The 19,198-nt window shown below is 37.9% G+C and overlaps 1 protein-coding gene across 1 annotated transcript; it reads right to left on the bottom strand.

Moving 5' to 3' along the window:
- Positions 1-4,776: 4,776 nt before the first annotated feature.
- Positions 4,777-18,741, bottom strand: LOC101207741 (S-formylglutathione hydrolase). Its single transcript, XM_004142615.3, has 7 exons — positions 18,435-18,741; positions 18,029-18,146; positions 11,277-11,324; positions 10,776-10,972; positions 6,009-6,107; positions 5,854-5,919; positions 4,777-5,187 (listed from the first exon to the last, which is right to left on the bottom strand). Exons 1-7 carry the CDS (start codon positions 18,579-18,581, stop codon positions 5,005-5,007), a joined length of 858 nt encoding a protein of 285 aa, XP_004142663.1. The 5' UTR covers positions 18,582-18,741; the 3' UTR covers positions 4,777-5,004.
- Positions 18,742-19,198: the final 457 nt, after the last annotated feature.

Raw genomic sequence — 19,198 nt, 5'->3', positions numbered from 1 at the left:
TGAATGTGCATGAACAATTGATCAGAAGTATAATCGTGTTGAGAATAAAATTTCTTGAGAAGTATAGCTCAAACGTGCGAAGAAGAAAAACCCTTGAAGAAGCTCACTTTTGCGCCAAGCGAAAAAGAATTTGTAATCGTTTGACGAAGAAGATGTTTGTAATCGGTTTGATGAAGAAGATGGTCGGCAAGAAGAAAATTCTTTGATTTGGACCGAATGTATGAAGACTTTGAAGGTTTTGAGGATGACGAAAATTGAAGCTCCAATCTTTTCTACAACTGATCGAAGACTTTGAAGATTTGGTGGAATCTACGAAAGTGGAAGATAGTGAAGTTGGATTCTTTTCGGCTTTGAATACCTAAACATGCACAATTTCAACAAGGATGTGTTATTTTAATTACAGGGTATTTGAGTTTTAGGTGAACAATTGTATTTAGGACCGTTTTCGAATTGAGTAGGGGCATTTGAGACATTATTCAATTTATTTATTTTTCAGATTTTTCAGTTTTGTTAATCTAACAATTTAAAAATAAATTTGCTATTTTTTCCAAAGTAAACCTCTTAATTTGTCATTCTTCTCGTCAACCATCAAAGAAATCTGATTTAACAAATGTTGATGGGGAGAAAGTTTTTGGGCCTTATGGGGTGAAGTCTAAAACTGGGCTTTCTAGGCTGGCTATAGGACAAACAAGAATCTCCTTTGCTTAAGTGGAAATTGTGGAAGTTTAGAGTGAGCAAAAATCTTCATGGGACTCCCTTTTTTTGTTCTTCTAGTAGCAATTCACTCCATTATACTCCGTCTACAACTATTGGGAATAAAATTGTTGTCGTTCTTTCCGAGGAGGTTATTAATCATAGAGTTTGGATGTGGGAAAATCTTTCAGTGGGGCAACTAATTGATGCTAAATTACCCTATGCAATCGTTTATCGACTTATAGAGAAAATTTGGGGTAAAATGAAATGCCCACGATTACGATTCTTGAAAATGATCTCATTTATTTCCAATTTAGACGTCCAAAATTTGTTGAATGAATCCTATCCCAAGGACCATGGCATCTTGGTGGAAAACCTATGCTCCTCCGTCAATGGACTCCAAGTATTGTTCCTGAATCCTTTGTTTTCGATTATATTCTTGTATGGATCAAACTTGGTAGAGTTCGTATGGAGTTGTGGACAGAATCATATTTGGTTGTTATTGCTAGTGCCATAGGAAAACCTCTTTCTTTAGATCTAGCTACTAAGGAAAGACGAAGACTTTCATATGCGTGAGTATGTGTTAAATTAAATGTGGACTCACTTATGCCTGTTGAAATAATAATTAATCTTAGGGGAATGTATTACATTGTGACTATGAATTATGAGTGGAAGCCCCAAAAATGTAATTTGTGCTGAGCTTTCAGGCACTCTGGCGGTAAATGTCCTAGGATTGTGGAGAATAAGGTACATCGAGAGGATGATGTGAGTAAGGTGGTATCTAACAAAGAGGATGATATGACTAATGTGGCTTTTGGAGATGTGGTGTTGGAGTCATTTAAAAAGGTGAGATTAGCAGTTCCCCGATTAGACTTATTATTCATGAGGAAAAGAAGGTGGGTAAACGGGATGAATTTACTCTTGTCACTTGAAAGAAAAGGGAGTTGGTTTCTGTTCGAGATAGAGGTAAAAGAATGGAGGTGACTATGCCTAACTCTTTTGGCAGTCTTATGGAGTTGCGTGAGGGAGACAAGTGGGCCTTATCTATAGTGGAAGGTTTCCCCTCTACCCTTACAAGTGGACGATACTACTATGGTTCTCAAGGGTCTGCCCCCAAATGGTAATTCTGTGGGAGTGAATACTTCTGATACTTCTCATGATTAGTTGGTGTTTATGGATCGTGTGAGGTTTAAATAGCCTGACACTACAAGAAATTAAAATTTTCTCGTTGAAAAACAATGCGTCAAGAAAAGGAACGTCCACAGCAGGGGTTTCTTTCGACGTAGGAAGTATGACGTTGGAGGAGGTTCTTTCTGTCGATGCACCATAATGCACGTCGGACAAATATGGCCAATCACGATGTAGATAATGAGGACGTCGTGACTGCCTTAGAAATTGTCGACGTCTATAGTGTCGTGTCAGGCGAGGCCAAAGAATTAATTGTACCATTGGCTTTCATCCGACGTGACATAAAAAACATCGAGAAAAAGGATGACCATTTTTTACGCCATTGTAATGCGTCGAGAATGGCTCGACTGTCCCGATGTTCTTCGGGCTACATCAGGAGTTTCCCTTTTATTAAGCTCAATTCATTATGTAATTTACAAAATTGAAAGTGAAAGGAAAATGAGAGAGAAAGAGGCCGAGAAGAAGAAGAGATTTGTTGTCGTCGATCCCCGCTTCTCTTCTCCATTCTGTCGTCATCGTCTTCTATCACAGTCGTCGTATTTCGGTAAGTACTTTTGTTTTATATTAGTTTAGATGTAATTTATTTTTATTTAGATTAGAAAATATGTTTTAGGAATAAGATATTGAATTTGGTTTTTGATTACTCTGGTATTTTATTTGAATTGGAATTTTTTTTTTTTTTTGGGGGGGGCTGGAATTCACAATTAAAAAGGGGTGAATTGAAATTTTTTAAGAGGGTTGGATTGGAGTTTTTAAGGGGAGTTGAATGAATTAAAAATTAAAGAGGGGGTGATGAAATGTTTTGTATGCTTAATGATTTACAAGCTCCGATTGAACACGAACGGAAAATAGATGAAGGTTTGGAGAATGAGATGCCTTTCAATATTGGGGTAGATTAGAAGAAGAAACAACAAACATATTTCAGGACTTATTGAATGAAGTTCGTAGTGAGTTATACCCCAGTTGTTCTGAATACTATTCCATGAAGTTTTTGGTTAAGATGATGCATGTAAAGATTTTAAACGGTTGGTGTAACAAGTCCTTTGATATGATTTTAGACTTAATAAAAAGTGTGTTTTCAATGTGTGGTACCAATGTCCCTAGTTCATTCTATGAAGCCAAACGAAAATTGTGTTACTTGAGACTGGGATATGAAACTATTCATGGTTGTAAGTACGACTGTGTCCTGTACCGGAAGGAGTTTGAGGATTTGCAGTTTTGTCCAACTTGTGGTCAGTCTCAGTTCAAGGTTAGTCTTAATAACAGAGGAAGAAAACTACACATAAGGTATTGTGCCACTTTCCTTTGATACCGAGATTACAATGCTTATTTATTTCACAAGAAGGATCCTCTGACATGAGATGACACCATGACAAACGTGTTGAAACAAATGATGTGTTGAGAAATCTAGCTGATGCAGATGGATGGAAACATTTTGATTCTGAATTCCTTGATTTCGTTGCAGATGAATGAAACGTTCGTTTGGGGTTAGCTTCAGATGGTTTTAATTCGTTTGATCATATAAGTACCTCATACAGTATGTGGTCTTTCATGGGACATCGACGTTATCATCCTGAGAACCATGTTTGGCGAAGAAGTAGGTTGCACGATGGCAAGGTAGAGTGTAGGGTTGCTCTAGTGGTAATGACTGGGTACGAAGCAATAAAACAAGTAGATCAATTGGAATTTCCAGTTTTGAGTAAACATCCTGCATTAAAGGAGAAGAAAAGAAAGAGAGCTCTTAATTGGATTAAGTGAAGCATTTTCTTCGATCTTCCTTACTGGTTGAGATTATTATTACGTCACAATCTAGACATGCAGCCTCTGTCCCTGTTTATAAATTATATATATTGCTTACCTGTGGAATCCTATTTTTAAAGCATTTGAAAGTTCAACCCTTCTAAACAGTAGAGTAACAAGAATCAAAGGAATTTGAAAAAGGGAAGAGAAGTTAATGGAGATGCATATTGAAAAGAACATTTGCAACAACTTGGTTGGTACGTTGTTGAATATTGAAGGAAAAACTAAGGACACCACTAATGCACGATTGGACTTACAAGATTTGAAAATTAGAAAGGCTTTACACCTCATAGAAGTTGGTTACAGACTGGTGAAGCCACATGCGAGTTACACATTAACTAACAACGAGCAAGTTGAGTTTTGCAAGTTCCTGAAATTAGTGAAGTTTTTCGATGGATTCGTTTATAATATTTCACTGTGCATGAAAACGAAGGGAAAATTTAAGGTCTTAAAACACACGACTGTCATTTTTTGTTACATCAACATACATATTGGTGCTTGAGCTTTCTTATCGAAAAATGTGTACACCTAAGCAACTTGAATCTAACCTATCTTAGGGGTTGAAATCAAATATGTTTTGAAGCGGTTGAAATTGTGTTTTTTTAGGCTTGTTGTTTAACATGATTCTTAGATCCAATGTCCAAGGGTTTCATATCAAACACCCAAAGATAAAAATATCTATAAATATGTCGACATATTGGTAAATCGAAGGGTTCAATATCAATATTAAATAAATATCCATTGATATCTTCAACATTCTCTTAGAATTGCTCGTAAAGCATAAAAAAAAGTCATTTATTTACTCCAATACGGACATGTCAAACAATAACATTTATAACTTAGTTTGAAAGTAAAAACAACATAATTATTAGTCTAAATAAATTTTATAATTTCGTGACCATGAATATTCGTCAATATCAATATTTTATCCATATATCTATGAATATGTGCATAAAATTCATATTTCTGTATCAACGTTAATATTTTAATCCAAGGTAACACTGCCCAAACTTAGCTTGACCCAGCTCACTAAAACACAAAATTTCTCAGAAAATCTAAAGACTATTAATCAAAAGAATAAAGAATGCAACATTATTAGGCGAAAACCAACTCTATTATAAACTCTATAGCAAGGAACCAAATAGCAAAAGGTTCACCAACCAAAGGACAAGTTTTCACATTCACATTACCAGATATCCCCAGTACACATATTGAAAATAGCACCATCATATTCACCAAAGTTACAGAGTCACCATGCCTTTCTTAACTTCTCAAAGAGTAGAAATTAGATAAGAGACAGCAGATCATAAGCAGCACAAGGTCTTAAGGAAGCCTAAGAGCTTGAGAGTGGTGTCGGATGTGATCTTCCATGAAGGTAGCAATGAAAAAGTAAGAGTGATTGTAACCTGGTTGCAGCCTCAAGAGGAGAGGAGCATTCACAGCTCTGCATGCCTCTTCAAACTTGTGTGGCAGCAACTGTCCATGTAAGAATTCATCATCTTCTCCCTGTTTGTGTTTAACAGAAAAAAGAGTAAAATCAGCGTTTCATAAGTCTGTTGATGAGGAGGGTAAAGTAGGGAAAACTAGTAAAACTTCATCATGTCGTTCAATGAGCACAGAAGACTTTTTCACCAGGTTTGTTAGCTTGCTAGTGACTGTAACGTGGAGGTGGTAACTTGAAATAGTATGGGAGTGTAAGGTGTTCGAGTCTCAGTTTCCTTTTCAGGTCACAACCACCCCAATTTCCTTTTAAAGTTTAGTTGGATATCAACACCAAGGGTAATTTTGAAATGTTTATGAAAAGTATTGGGTGCTATTACAATTTTAAAGAGAATAGAGACATTTTTTAAATGAAGAACAAAGTTCAAGAGTACTTTTGTAATTTAGCGTACAATTTTTATGATGAAACTAGCAAATTGAAAGAATAAACATTTAAACAAAGCCATTAAGAGTTCAGAGACCCTAAATGAAATTCAGAAAATTAAAATAAAAAAATTGTTAAAAATGTATTAAGAATTCAAGAACAAAATAATTAAAATTTCAGAACAAGATGTTTTGATTTAAACACAGGAAGCTTCAAACGACAGGTCTTTAGTTTTCTATGCCGCCAATGGCACTGAAGTAAAGAAATAATTTGCAATGTGAAAGTTGGACGAACAAAAAAGCATTTACCTGATCGATTAGAATTGTAGCTGATAGATCGTGAAACTTTGAGATTAGATGAGTAGCATCGTATTCCTACAGTTATTCAATTTCAATAATTAAGAAATTTTGCATTCTTTTACATTAAATTGTGAAAATTTGCTATACATCTCATGAAAACTCACCTCCCAGTCAGCTTTGTTGCTACCCAGATAATTTGTGAATGCCTTCTGGCCCCAGGGACAGTTTACAGGATTTGCAATGGGTGAAAAGGCAGACACTGACTGAAAAGTTAAGCATAAAATACTTGTGGATAAAAAGTAACTAAATAAAAGATAACAGAAACAACAATTTAGTTATCAGATTGAAGCAACAAATAGTAAACTTATCCCTATTCTTTTTTTTCTCGGAGTGTTTGGGGTTAAAAAACTTTAATTGTAATTGTAATGGTAATGGTAATTTACATTATTCTGAATCTTAAACAGAAAATTGAACGAGAATCAAGATTCTCTTTATTGAAAGTAAAGACAAAGAGCAAATAAAACGGACTGATTTACGTGAAAACCTTATACAAAAAAAAAAAGGAACCACATAAGAGTGTTTTCTTATTATTGTTAGAATTAGTGGGCTTAGCCCATATGGTGTTCATGGAAAGATTTACCCTAAATCTTTTTCCCTTTTTAATCTCAAACTGTATTCTATTTATATTCTCCCTATTATATTCTCCCTATTGTATCTATTGTAAATTCATCAGAAAATAATAACAAAAATATCATGGTATTTCTTCCGATACTCGGATTTCCACGTAAGCCGGTGTTTCATGTTTTATTTCTTTCAGTATGGTATAACAGTAAGGCAACAACGAAACCCTAGAAAACAGTTTAGTCTCCTAGACCGAACAAGAAGCCATTGCCACTGCCGTGTGTGACGGTTGCAATCTTTCAAACGTGGGACGGACAATTGTGCAGCACTTGCTCAATCCAACGAGCAGGTCAGCTGTTTGAAAAACTGAAAATTCACGGGCAGAATCACTGTACGATGTAGCCTCCCTTTACGTTTCGAGAGAATGGTTTTATAAAACGTGAGAGAGAAGGAAAAGCTTGGTAAACATCATTTGAAGAAAACACTGAAGAATATCAATTGCAAAGAAATCTTAGATTGCAAAAAATACGATAAGGGTTGGTCGAGAATTCAACTATTGGGTCTCCCTCCCATATAGTATATTTTGAAAAAAATTAGATTTGACAAGCTTGCATATGAAAAGTGTGAAATGTCATTTACAAGGTCAGCGACATCAAAAGGAAAAGATAAGGTGCTCTGAGAATGTTTGGGCATACAGCCATAGGCAAATAATACCCTGAACAAGCATGATCATGACATTCTCTCCCACTTAAACAGTTCATGCCTTTGTCGACTAGCGAAGCTTGAACTCTTCGATCTTCTGCGTCCAGGCTTCTAGGTATTCGGCACCAACTGGTTTCTTCCACAAGAAGGTTCTACCAATCTACTCGTGGATTCTTCTCGTGGGTCTTCTGCCCTTTCTTTGCAAGATTGGCAGGAATTTCTTCAACATCTTTATCTTCTTTCTGACTTAGATCGATGCTTGGTCGAACGATGACATTGCATTGCATGTCGTTAGGATCTTGATGGCAGAGCTTTAGGTTGCTCACATGAATTAGTAGATGGATTTTCATCCATGTTGGCAACACCACTATGTAAGATGTATTCCCTACCCTTTTAAGGGCTTCTACTTGTCCCTCGTATTTTCAGACGAGGCACTGGTCTTCGCGCTCTCGAGTCGAATTTGTTCTGGTCGCAGCTTAATGAAGACCTGATCTCCCACTCGAAATTCTAGGGGACAGCGCTACTTATCTGCCCACTTCTTCATCCACTTTGAGGCTTTCCCTAAGTAAGCTTGAACTCTATTGTCTGTTTCCATTCTTTTGTAAAGTTGTGAGCTAGAGGATTCTTCCCTACGTAGGGATGATCAACAAGGTACGACAATAACGCGATTTTTCTTGTTTCCTCCAAATGAGGAATTTTGGTGATGTCTCACATCTTGAGAGTCGTTGGATAGATCAAACACAATCGTTCAGCCGCTACGTATGTAGACGTGTGGTCTTGAACCTTTATTCATACAACTTGGTCTTCGCCCACAGTTTCAGCTAAGTAAGGATTTCAACATTCTCGGAAAAAAATTATGAACGGAGTTCTTTCTTTAAAATTGTCCTAAGTGTCTATTGTGCAACACCCTTCCTAAATATCGACATTTGAGATCTCCACCATAAATTTGCAACCTCAGCTAGATGCATAGTCGCCAATGTCACTTTGCCTTCTTCTATGACTGTGTTCGTAGCCTTGAAGTATTGTTTGAGATTAAAGATGAAGTTCTCCGAGGCTTTTGCATCCCCTTGCCCTACAGAAAGGCTTGGATTTGAGGATCTTTACTTTGCTGACTTAATTCGCTCCTCCAGTTGGACATTGGTTTGCCATCGGAACTTCCACTAGGTAGACCCTCTGCTCTTCAAGCTCTACCAGTTGATCTACATAGGAATTGTCCATATGTTTCGCGGTGGTCATGTTCGCGTCTTAACCGTCAATAAGCCAATTAGGATCTGATACCACTTGTCACAATCGCAATATTTCAAACGCAAGATGGACGATCATGCGGCACTTGCTCAAAATTAGCAAGTTGGTCAGTCGTATGAAAATAAAAAATTCATGGGCAAAATCACTATCATCTCCCTTCATGTTTCAAGAGAAAAGGGTTTTATAAAACGTGAAAGAGAAGGAAAATCTTGATAAACATTATTTAAAGAAAACATTAAAGACGATCAATTGCAAAGAAAGCATTAAAGACGGTCAATTGCAAAGGAAGCTTAGATGGAAAAGAGTATGACAAGGCATATGCTACCATTGTCCAGTCTTCCTTTGATAAAGTGTCTATCAATCTCCACATGTTTGGTTATGTCATGTTGAACCAGGTTATTAGCGATGCTAATAGCAGCCTTGTTATAACAAAATAATTTCATAGGTACCTCATAGTCCTGACAAATATCAGATAACACCTTTTGTAGCCAAATCTCCTCACATATTCCCAAACTCATAGCCCTGTACATAGCTTCAACACTGCTTCTGGCCACAACCTCTTGCTTTTTACTCCTCCAATATACGAGATTGCCAACACGAAAGTACAGTACCCAGAGGTGGATTTTTCACTAACAATAAACCCTACTCAGTTTGAATCAATATAGATCTCAATACACCGTCTGTTAGTTTCCTGAACATCAACCCTATACCAAGAGTAGTTTTCAAATACCTCAAAATTCTGTTTTGCCTCCATGTATTCCTCGTAAGGAACCTGCATGAACTGACTAACTGTACTAACAACATAGGAGATTATTTGGTCTAGTGTGAGATAAGTAGATCAACTTCTCCACCGGGTGCTGATATTTTTTTTATCAACTAGAACTTTATCAATTGAATTTCCCAGTTTAGCATTGAACTCGATAGACGTATCAGCAAGTTGGCATCCCATCATACCTGTTTCAATCAACAAATCAAGAGAGTACTTTATTTGAGATACAAAGTTGCTTTGTAATCCAACTCGCAAGTAATCTTGCTTATATATAACAAATTATACGAAATGTTGGCACATGCAACACAATTTGTAGAGGTAGCCCTTCAAAGGGAAACATTTGCCCCTTTCCAGCAATGGGGGCAAAAGAACCATTTGCAATTCTAATTTTCTCGTTACTGACACAAGGAACATAAGAAACAAAACTCTTAAAAGAACCTATCAAATGATTTTTAGCACCAAAATCTAGAATCTCGGGATTCTTCCCATCAACACTGATAAGACTAATGGACTGAGCCATACCTGACTGGGCTAGCTCCTAGTGTGGTTGAACTAGAATCGTTCTAGGTTCCAACGAGACCAGATGGTTCAAAAGTTCCAGCAGACACATTAGTAGATGATAATTGGAACGAAGTTACTGGATTCTCATAATACATAGGCAAATTGGTCGGAATGCAAGGACTAGATGTGTTTGTAGGAGCTCCAAACATTGCCTCAAATGTTGCAAGTTGCTACCGAAACATAGCCAACTATTGTTGGGTGGTGTCTTGCACCTTCAATTTGGATTGGGTCGAAGACTCACAAACTTCAAATCCTGACTGGGTATGGAGATCGCCAACACCACAACAATTGGAAAGGGTTTCCGGTATGGGGTGGAGATGAGGAAGAAGGTGGCTTGGCTGCAAATTTATCAAGGTTCGGGGCGACTATTGGTGCTGCGGCGCACGAGCAGCAATTTGTTGCGGCTGGCTGTAAACACCACTTGTTGGCACGTGCAGCTATAGGGGAGCACTCACCGATGTAGTCTGAATACTATTTGGTGGCACGTGGATGGCATGCCGTTGCAGATTTGACGACGCATGGACCTCAGATGACTGCAGTTGGAGGAAGGTTTCAAACGACGGCATGGCTGAAAAAGGGCATTTTCCAATGTGGTTTGAAGGCAGCAAAATTGGTTCTCCATGGCGGCGACGATCCTCGCGTCCACAACGACGACGATCCTTGCGTCCACGACGACTTAGATATTGGCTACAGTTCTACGAGCAGAAGCCTCCTCTGTTCGGGTTCCAAGAACTGTAGTGTCGTCTAGCATTTCATCATTATCCTACTTTGATACCATATTGAACGTAACGACATAGAGCCAACACACTGATTTACGTGGAAACCCTAGTAGAGGGAGAAAAACCATGGGAGAGAGTTTTCTTATTATTTTCTAATGCAACAAAATAATACAAGAGGGGAAGATTAATAAGCAATAAGAGCCTTAGTTAAAAAAAAAGGAAAGAACAATTAGGGTTACATAAAATACAAAAGAACCCTTGGGCTTTCAACACAACAAGCCCACTAATTTTAACAAGATTACATCAACAAATACCTTATATTTGTCCAAGTTTTTCAGGTAGATCGTTAGAGCACCATGCCCACCCATGGAGTGACCAAATATAGATGCCCGCAGTGTATCAAGCTGTGGAAAGTTCTCACTCAGAAGTTTAGGTAGTTCCTTGACAACATAATCATACATACGCCAATGTTTCCATTTCTCTTGTGTAGCATTGAGATAAAATCCAGCACCTATTTAAGAAACAAGAAAAAGAGAAGGCAAAAATTAAACTAAATTCATAATTTTGTACGTGGGAACAAGAATGCATTTTATTTTGAGAAACTAAACTGCCATATAGAACAAGATGTAAAATACATCGAAGGTAGGATTCAGAATATGACTATACATACACAATACAATTAACTCCATAAACGAGAAAAATTTAGTAACAGTAAGGGCTTGGTCTTCAATGTACATTGGTTCAATTTGAAGAGCAACAAAATAATATCAAAGTTATGTTGTTTAACTACAATATGACAGTCAGAAGTAACATACCGACACCAAAATCCCAACTGTCTGACTCTCCTTCAACATTCAGGCCTCCTACCAAAAGAATGAGCCAAAAATATATAAATAAGATCCAGGTCACATTTCATCAATAGAAAGTACTCGCTTCCATATTGAAAACTGTTAGAAATAAGATAAGTTTCATATCAACATATCAAGCTGTAAAGATTCTACAGATGATCAAACAAACTTACACATAAAGGGAAAATACAATCAATCAAATTGCACAAAGAAGAATATAAGCAAAGAAATAAGATTGAACAATCTGGACCCTTCTGCTTCCTTCGCATGCAAGGATGAATGCAGCCTACCCTTTTCCAGAAAAATATCTTCCCCCCTCCTCTCTCTCCTTCCTCTTCTTTTATTCTAACTAACTACTGGTCCCCATTGAATGGTCTCCAGTATTTTCTCTCTCTCTCTCGAGCTTCCACGTGTGTCTCTACTTTTATCTTTATTTCTTCTGCTATATTTAAAGAGTATAGGGGGCCTAACATTACTCTCTGCCTCTAAAGCCACCTTTTCCTGAAGGTGGAAACTAGAGAATTGCTGCCTAAAATCTTGGCAATCTTCCCAGGTAGCTTCGTAAGGCGGCAACCCGTTCCAACTAATCAATACTTCCCATTCTTTTGTAGTTGGATTCTTCCAATAACCAAAGATTTCCTCCGGTTGAGTAAGCCACTCATAGTTTTCAGTGAGGTAAGGAACCAGTTGGTGCACCTGTGTTTGATTTCCTAGAGCCTTTTTTAATTGAGAAACATGAAACACAGGATGTATAGAGGCTGAGCTTGGAAGCTCCACCTTGAAAGCTACAGTTCCAATCTTCTCTAGAACTTTGTAAGCCCAAAATATTTAGGTGAGAATTTCCCATTTCTCTTCCTCCTTAATGACAGTTGCCTATAAGGTCGAATTTTTCAGGAAAACCAGATCATCTGGTTGAAATTCCACTTCCCTTCTCTTAAGATCAACATATTTCTTCATTCTCTCCTGGGCAAGGCACAGGATGTTCCTTCAATGCATTCAACGCAACATCTCTCAACTTTAACTGTTGGTCCAATGTCGAATTAGGAGTTTTCATATCATCATATTGGATCAGCAGTGGTGGCAGCCTTCCATACACTGCTTGAAATGGTGTGACGCCAATCAAGCTATGATATGTTGTGTTATACCATTATTCTGTCCAATGCAACCAATTACCCCAATCCTTCGGTTTCTCCCTGCAAAAGCATCTCAAATATGCTTCCACACTCTTATTGACCACTTCTGTTTGGTCATCAAATTGTGGGTGATAAGCAGAACTCCTGTGTAATTTAGTACCTGCCAGCTTGAACATTTCCTTCCAGAAATGGTTGATAAAAATCTTAGCTCTATCTGACACAATTGACTGTGGATATCCGTGCAATCTGACTACTTCTTTAACAAATATTTCGGCTACCAAACTGGCTGTATATGGGTGTATTATAGCTATGAAATGTGCATACTTGCTCAAACAATCTACCATCACAAAAATCACTCTTTTTCAGCTGATTTTGGTAAGCCTTCTATGAAACCATAGAAATATCCAACCAGAATGAATTAGGGATCTCTAGTGGCAGCAGCAACCCCGTAGGTGATAATGCTAAAGTCTTATTGCGCTGGCAACTAGACATTCATCACAGTACTTCTTAATGTCTCTTTTCATTCACTTCCAATAGATCTCCCCTATCATTCTTTTATACGTTCTTAGGAACCCTGAACGTCCACCAAAAACTGAATCATGATAGGTATGCATAATAGTATACAATAAAGTTGAGGCCTTTGAAATTACTAACCTCCCTTTATACTTCAATACCCCTTGCTGTATTGAAAATTTTGGAACTTCAACATTCTGCTCCTCTATCTCCTGCAAGTGCTGATCCTTTTCTATTTCCTCTTGAATCACCACCAAATCTAGTAGAGTCAGGGCTGTGACTGATTTAAGTGCACTGTAGGAGGCATTCTAGACAAAGCATCAGCTGCCTTGTTTTCCAAACTGGTCACCACCTCAAAAGAATAGCCCAAAAGTTTGGCTATCCATTCCTAATATTGGGGCTGGATTACCCTTTGACAAAAATTTGAGTGACCTTCGGTCTGAAACTTCTTTCCCAACAAATATGGTCGTCATCTTTGTGCTGCAAATACCACGGCTATCAACTCTCTCTCATAGACAGGTCGTGCCCTATCCCTCATACACAGTGTTATGCTGAAATAGGCAACCGGCCTCTTGGTTTGTGTTAACACTGCTCCTACCCCAAAACCTGAGGCATCAGTTTCTATCTCAAACGGAAGATTAAAATCAGGCATGGCTAACACTCGGTCAAGTCATCATTGCTATCTTCAATTTCACAAATGCAACACTTGCTCCCTCAAACCAACAGTAAGCTCCTGCCTTCAAAAGTTGAGTCAGGGGCCTGCAATACTACCATAGTTCTATATAAATCTCCGATAATAACTAGTGACTCCCAAGTGTCACAATCGTAGCCTCTCAAACTCAAGACGAACGATTGTGCGACACTTGTTTGAACTCGATGAACAAGTCGGCCGATCAAAATACGAAAGTCACGGACAATCTTAGCGTATGATGTAACTTTCCTTCACGTTCTTGAGAAAATTGTTTATAAAACACGAGAAAGAAAGAAATATATTGAAATTGACATTACAATATGCAATGAAGATTGTCAGTTGCAAGGAAAAAGGGTTTGCTTGCAAAGAGTGCGACGCTGTTGGGCGGGGATTCAACTACTATGTCTCCCCTATAGTACATTTTGAACATTTTCAGCTCTGGTGGGCTTGCAGATGAAAATGCCGAAACGTCAGACCCAAACTTTATGACTTAGAAAGGAAAGCAACTAGCTAAACTAAATACAAGACGTAAAGCTAAGATAATTCAGGGGTATTTGGGCATATGGCCATAGGCAAACAACGTCCTGGACAAGTATGACCATGACACCAGGAATCCCCGAACCTCACGAACATTAGGGGGGACTGCCCATTCTCTAATCGTCTTTATTTTATCAGAATCAACTTCGATTCCTTTCTCTGATATAAAATGCCCCAAGTAGCTGATTCTGGCTTTAGCAAAACTACATTTATCTAAGTTGGCATACAACAACTCATTCTCACGTAGAATTTCTAATACCACCTCCAAGTGCTGCACATGCTCTTCCAATCCTCTACTATACACCAGAATATCGTTGAAGAATTCTAACACAAAACGTCTCACATAAGGCTTAAAAATCTGGTTCATCAGTGCTTGGAACGTTGAGGGGGCATTGCTCAACCTAAACGGAGCTAAGTTGGCATACAACAACTCATTCTCATGTAGGATTTCTAATACCACCTCCAAGTGCTGCACATGCTCTTCCAATCCTCTACTATACACCAGAATGTCGTTGAAGAATTCTAACACAAAACGCCTCATGTAAGGCTTAAAAATCTGGTTCATCAGTGCTTGGAACGTTGAAGGGGCATTGCTCAGCGCAAACGGCATTACCATAAACTCATAGTGCCCCTCATGCATGCGAAATGTCGTCTTCTCTACATCTCTAAGGTGCATTTTGATCTGATGATATCCAGCCTTCAAATCAATTTTGGAGGACATGTTGGCACTGTTCAGCTCATCGAACAGTTCTTCTATGACCGGAATTAAGAACTTGTCCAGTATGGTGACATTGTTCAAGAATCTATAATCTCCACAAAACCTCCTGATACCATCTTTTTTCTTCACTAATAGCACCGAACTAGAGTATGGACTGGTACTAGGTCTAATGATACCTGATTTCAGCATTTTATCTACTAAGCTTTCCATCTCTTCTTTCTGGTGATGTGCATAACGATATGGCCTGACATTCACTTGATCTGCCCCTTTTTTCAAATAGATATGATGTTCAATTTCTCTTTGGGGAGGTAGTTCTTCCGGCCAGTCGAAAACATCGTTGAATTTATCCAACAAGGGAGGAATAGTATTATCAACGGTTGCTATCACTTCCTCATCATACATTTCTTCGACCATTAACTTCGCTTCCATAGCTCAGCATTCTACTAAATATCCCTGATCTTCAACCCCCCATGTCTTCATCATAGTCTTCCAACTAACTCTAGTTTTAGTTAAACTAGGATCTCCTTTAATCATTACCTTCCTTCCTTCATATTGGAATGTCATCGCTAAATTCCTCCAATCAACTTCAGTGACTCCTAAGGAGTGCAGCCACTGCATTCCTAAAATTACATCCACTTCTCCTAACTCCAAGGGCAAGAAACTGTCTATGCTTCTCTACTCTCCCACCAGTACCTCAACCTTACCACAAATTCCTTTGCCTTTCACTGCAGCTCCTGACCCGAAAATCACTCCACAATTGAAGGTTTCTTTCATTGGCAAGTTAAGGGATGTGACAGATTCTCGGCAATGAAGTTATGAGTAGCTCCACAATCAATGAGCACTACTACTTCCGTTCCTTTTATCTTGCCTTTCACCTTCATAGTTCCTGGGTTAGATAACCCCACCACTGAGTTAAAGGACAACTCAATGTTCAAGTTCTCAACATTCCCTATTTCAATGGCCTTATATTCTGCTACTGCATCAAAGTATTCCTCTTCGATGATCTCCAATTCTTCTCCATTCTCTCTTACTACCAGCATCTGTAATTCCTTTTGTTCTTTCACCTTGCATCTGTGTCCCGCATGATATTTCTCTTCACACCGAAAGCACAGTCCCCTTTCTCTTCGAGATTGGAATTCAGCATTTGAAAGAAATTTAGTAGGACCTTCCTTTCAAGTATCCCCCACAATTACTCTCTTCAAGGTAATCATTCTCATCGGCCAACTTCCCCCTGTTTGCACTTTGCTGGTCGTCACTATTGAAGATGGCTTCAATGTTAGAATTGAAATTTGATTTCCCTCCATAAGCACTACTCAGCCCACATTCTCTTCTAACCAACTCTCTGTTTTCAATCTTTAATGCCAGCTTCATCATTTGAGCCAAACCAACAGACTCCAGAGTCTCAACTTCTGATTTCAGCCATGGGCTTAGCCCATTCATAAACGTTTCTTCCAATACCACAGTTTGAAGGAATGCTACCGGTGCCATCTTATCGAATTGGTTTCGATACTCCTCCATTGTAGTCTCCTGCTTGATCGTTAAGAATCGGCCTACTAGTGTTCCATCTCGAATTGACCGAAATCGAATCAACAATCTTTGTTTCAAGTCCTCCCAATTCTTGAATCGTTCCAGTTTATCATTCGATTGATACCAATCCAAGGTCGGCCCATCAAAACTCACCACCACCACCGTTAATTTCTCATAATTTGTAAGCTCGTGAATCTTAAAAAAATGATCTGCCAAGAATCGAGATCAATCTTGTTGAAGACCAACATCCCCACCTTCTTAAACTTACTGCGGTCCGTCGGCTTCTCATTGTCGTTCTTTCTATCCTTCTTCGGCTTCTCAGATGTTCCCAATTCGACATTTCGATACTTTCCGTTTGACTAACAGAACCTTCTGTTTGCTTTCCTGCCAACGTATCATCGCGATGCCTTCAATATACTTCAAAATCACTTGCTATTGTTGATACTGTTTATCAATCTACATATTAATCTCCTTGATACTTTTCGATATCAACGACATGTTTTCCTCCATTATCGGCAACCTATGAAGTTCTTGTTCTACCATATCCATTTGTTCCTCTACTTTCTTCGTCATCTTCGTTCGTCTGCCCATGATTTAATTGCTCTAATACCAATTGTAAAGATACAACAGATGTGTCTTATAATAGTGAATTTCCTCAATAGATTACAATATAAAGTTCACTAATCCAACAGTACTTGGATCTCAGATGATCAGACAAACTTACACGTAAAGGGAAAATACAATCAACGTAAAACCAAATTGCACAAAGAACAATATAAGCAAAGAACTAAGATCGAACAATAAAACCTAGACCCTTCTACTTCCTTCCCACCCAAGGATGAATGCAGCCTACCCTTTTCCAGAAAAATATCCTCCCCCCAACTCTCCTTCCTCTTCTTTTATTCTAACTATCTACTGGTGCCCACTGAATGGTCCCCAGTATTCTCTCTCTCTCGAGCTTCCACATGTGTCTTTTTATCTTTGTTTCTTCTGCTATATTTAAAGAGTATAGGGGGCATAACACAAGCACAGTAAAACTTAAACACAATTGCCGAACCAATGAATTCAAGTTAAAAGGGGAACAGAAGGATTTCTGCAGGAAAGCTAACTTCACTTTGTAATGCCAAGTTTCAAATATCACTCCTCATAAAATACCTATAAAGAAGATAAATGCATTGTGATATAACATATGCTTTGAAATTGATGAAAAGGAAAAAAAATGAAGGTTCCATCTTATGAATGTAGTGAGACATCCCGTGCACTTCAAACAAAAGATTTTCCTTTATCCCATAAATTATGGCAGTTATTTACCATGGCAGATCGTTTCATGGCCTTCCAACCAGTAGTTCATTGAAGTTAAAGCTATTTTACATTCACAATAGAAGAACTCAAACCATATAACCCTCCTCGGTCAACTAGATATCATCAAAACACATATCTTAGAATGCAAAATTTGTTAATTTATAATATATTAGAACTTAAAAGAATTATTAGCAAAATCCAAGTGAGTTCAAAGTTGTTGAGTTGAGAAAACACAAGGATAAGAAATTCCCTTCTTAACATCATCAATACTTGAAATGAGTTCCAAAGTTGTTCTTACTTGGAGATGTATCAGGTGCAATTAGAGCAACACCTTCACTGGAAGCAGTGCGTTGTGCCCCCGCTTTGATTATAAAATTTTCATCCGAACACGTAAGGCCAGAGAGCCAGTAGAGTACCTGGACAATAAAAAAAATCGAACTCCAACCCTCAATCATTAGGATTCCAATATATTTCCAACTATTCGACATTCACTCCGCAAAAACTCACATTCAACGGCAGTAAAATGAAATGAAATCACACAAACACATACAAACAAGAAAACCCCAAGATGAAACAGAAAACAAATTGTTCCAGAAATCGAAGACCAGAAACATTCAAAAAATTACTTAAGGATTCAAGTTTCAAATTGTAATCGAGATGGATATCAACGAAATTGAATTGAAAGAGAAAATGAGAGAAGATACTGGAAATTTATTGGACGGGAGAGAAGATGGAGGGAAGTAAATGTAGAAGGTCATGGAGCAGCCAAGAGTTGGGCTGTAATGGCGGTATCTCCGGTTGTATCCTCCGAACATCTTGGAGCAGGTGATTTCGGTTGGCTTGATGTCCATTTTCAGAGTGTTGGAAGAAAAATCTTGGGGATGGAATCAAGAGATGGTTGATAATGGGAGATTGTCGTTAGAGCGAGGCTTGAGTTGGGAAAGGAAGAGCAATAGAGTGACGCTTGTTAGAGGATCACAGAAATATCAGAAGGATTTGGATGAGGTAATTACCAAAAATAGGATAATTTTGAAGCATCTTAAAAAGAATGGATTTTTTTTTTTTTTTTTTTTGTCTTTTCAAAAATAGAACAACATATTTATGCACAACAAAATCAGTCCACACACCCACTGTAGAAAATTCTCATAGTTAGTTTAGTTTGGAGATGGAATAATTCACCATTCATTGATCAAAATTAAACGATTTTTTAATAAAATTTTGGGTTGCAAAGTTTCACCAATTTTTTTTCAAAATCGATTATATTTTATACACGATCGTTTAAATTTGACTTCGATCGTTTAGATTTAGTACGTGATCGTTTAAATTTTGGCAGTCAAATCTAAACGATTTTTTAAAAGACTTCTTGTAGATGATTCTTTAAATTTGGTTATTTTTTACAAAACGATCATTTATATTTAATCGTTTAAATTTTTTAACAGATAAATTTAAACAATTTTTTTAAGATGGT

Source organism: Cucumis sativus, chromosome 4, assembly GCF_000004075.3.
Source record: "Cucumis sativus cultivar 9930 chromosome 4, Cucumber_9930_V3, whole genome shotgun sequence".
Lineage (NCBI taxonomy): Eukaryota > Viridiplantae > Streptophyta > Magnoliopsida > Cucurbitales > Cucurbitaceae > Cucumis > Cucumis sativus.
This window is presented reverse-complemented; position numbering and strand designations above follow the sequence as displayed.

Excerpts from the sequence above, each read along its gene's own strand:
- LOC101207741 (XM_004142615.3), bottom strand. The coding sequence starts at position 18,581 with ATGGACATCAAGCCAACCGAAATCACCTGCTCCAAGATGTTCGGAGGA. Across the intron at positions 10,973-11,276 it reads CAGTTGGGATTTTGGTGTCG|GTGCTGGATTTTATCTCAAT; the intron begins GTATGTTACTTC and ends TTTCTTAAATAG. Across the intron at positions 6,108-10,775 it reads AAAACTTGGACAAATATAAG|TCAGTGTCTGCCTTTTCACC; the intron begins GTATTTGTTGAT and ends TTAACTTTTCAG.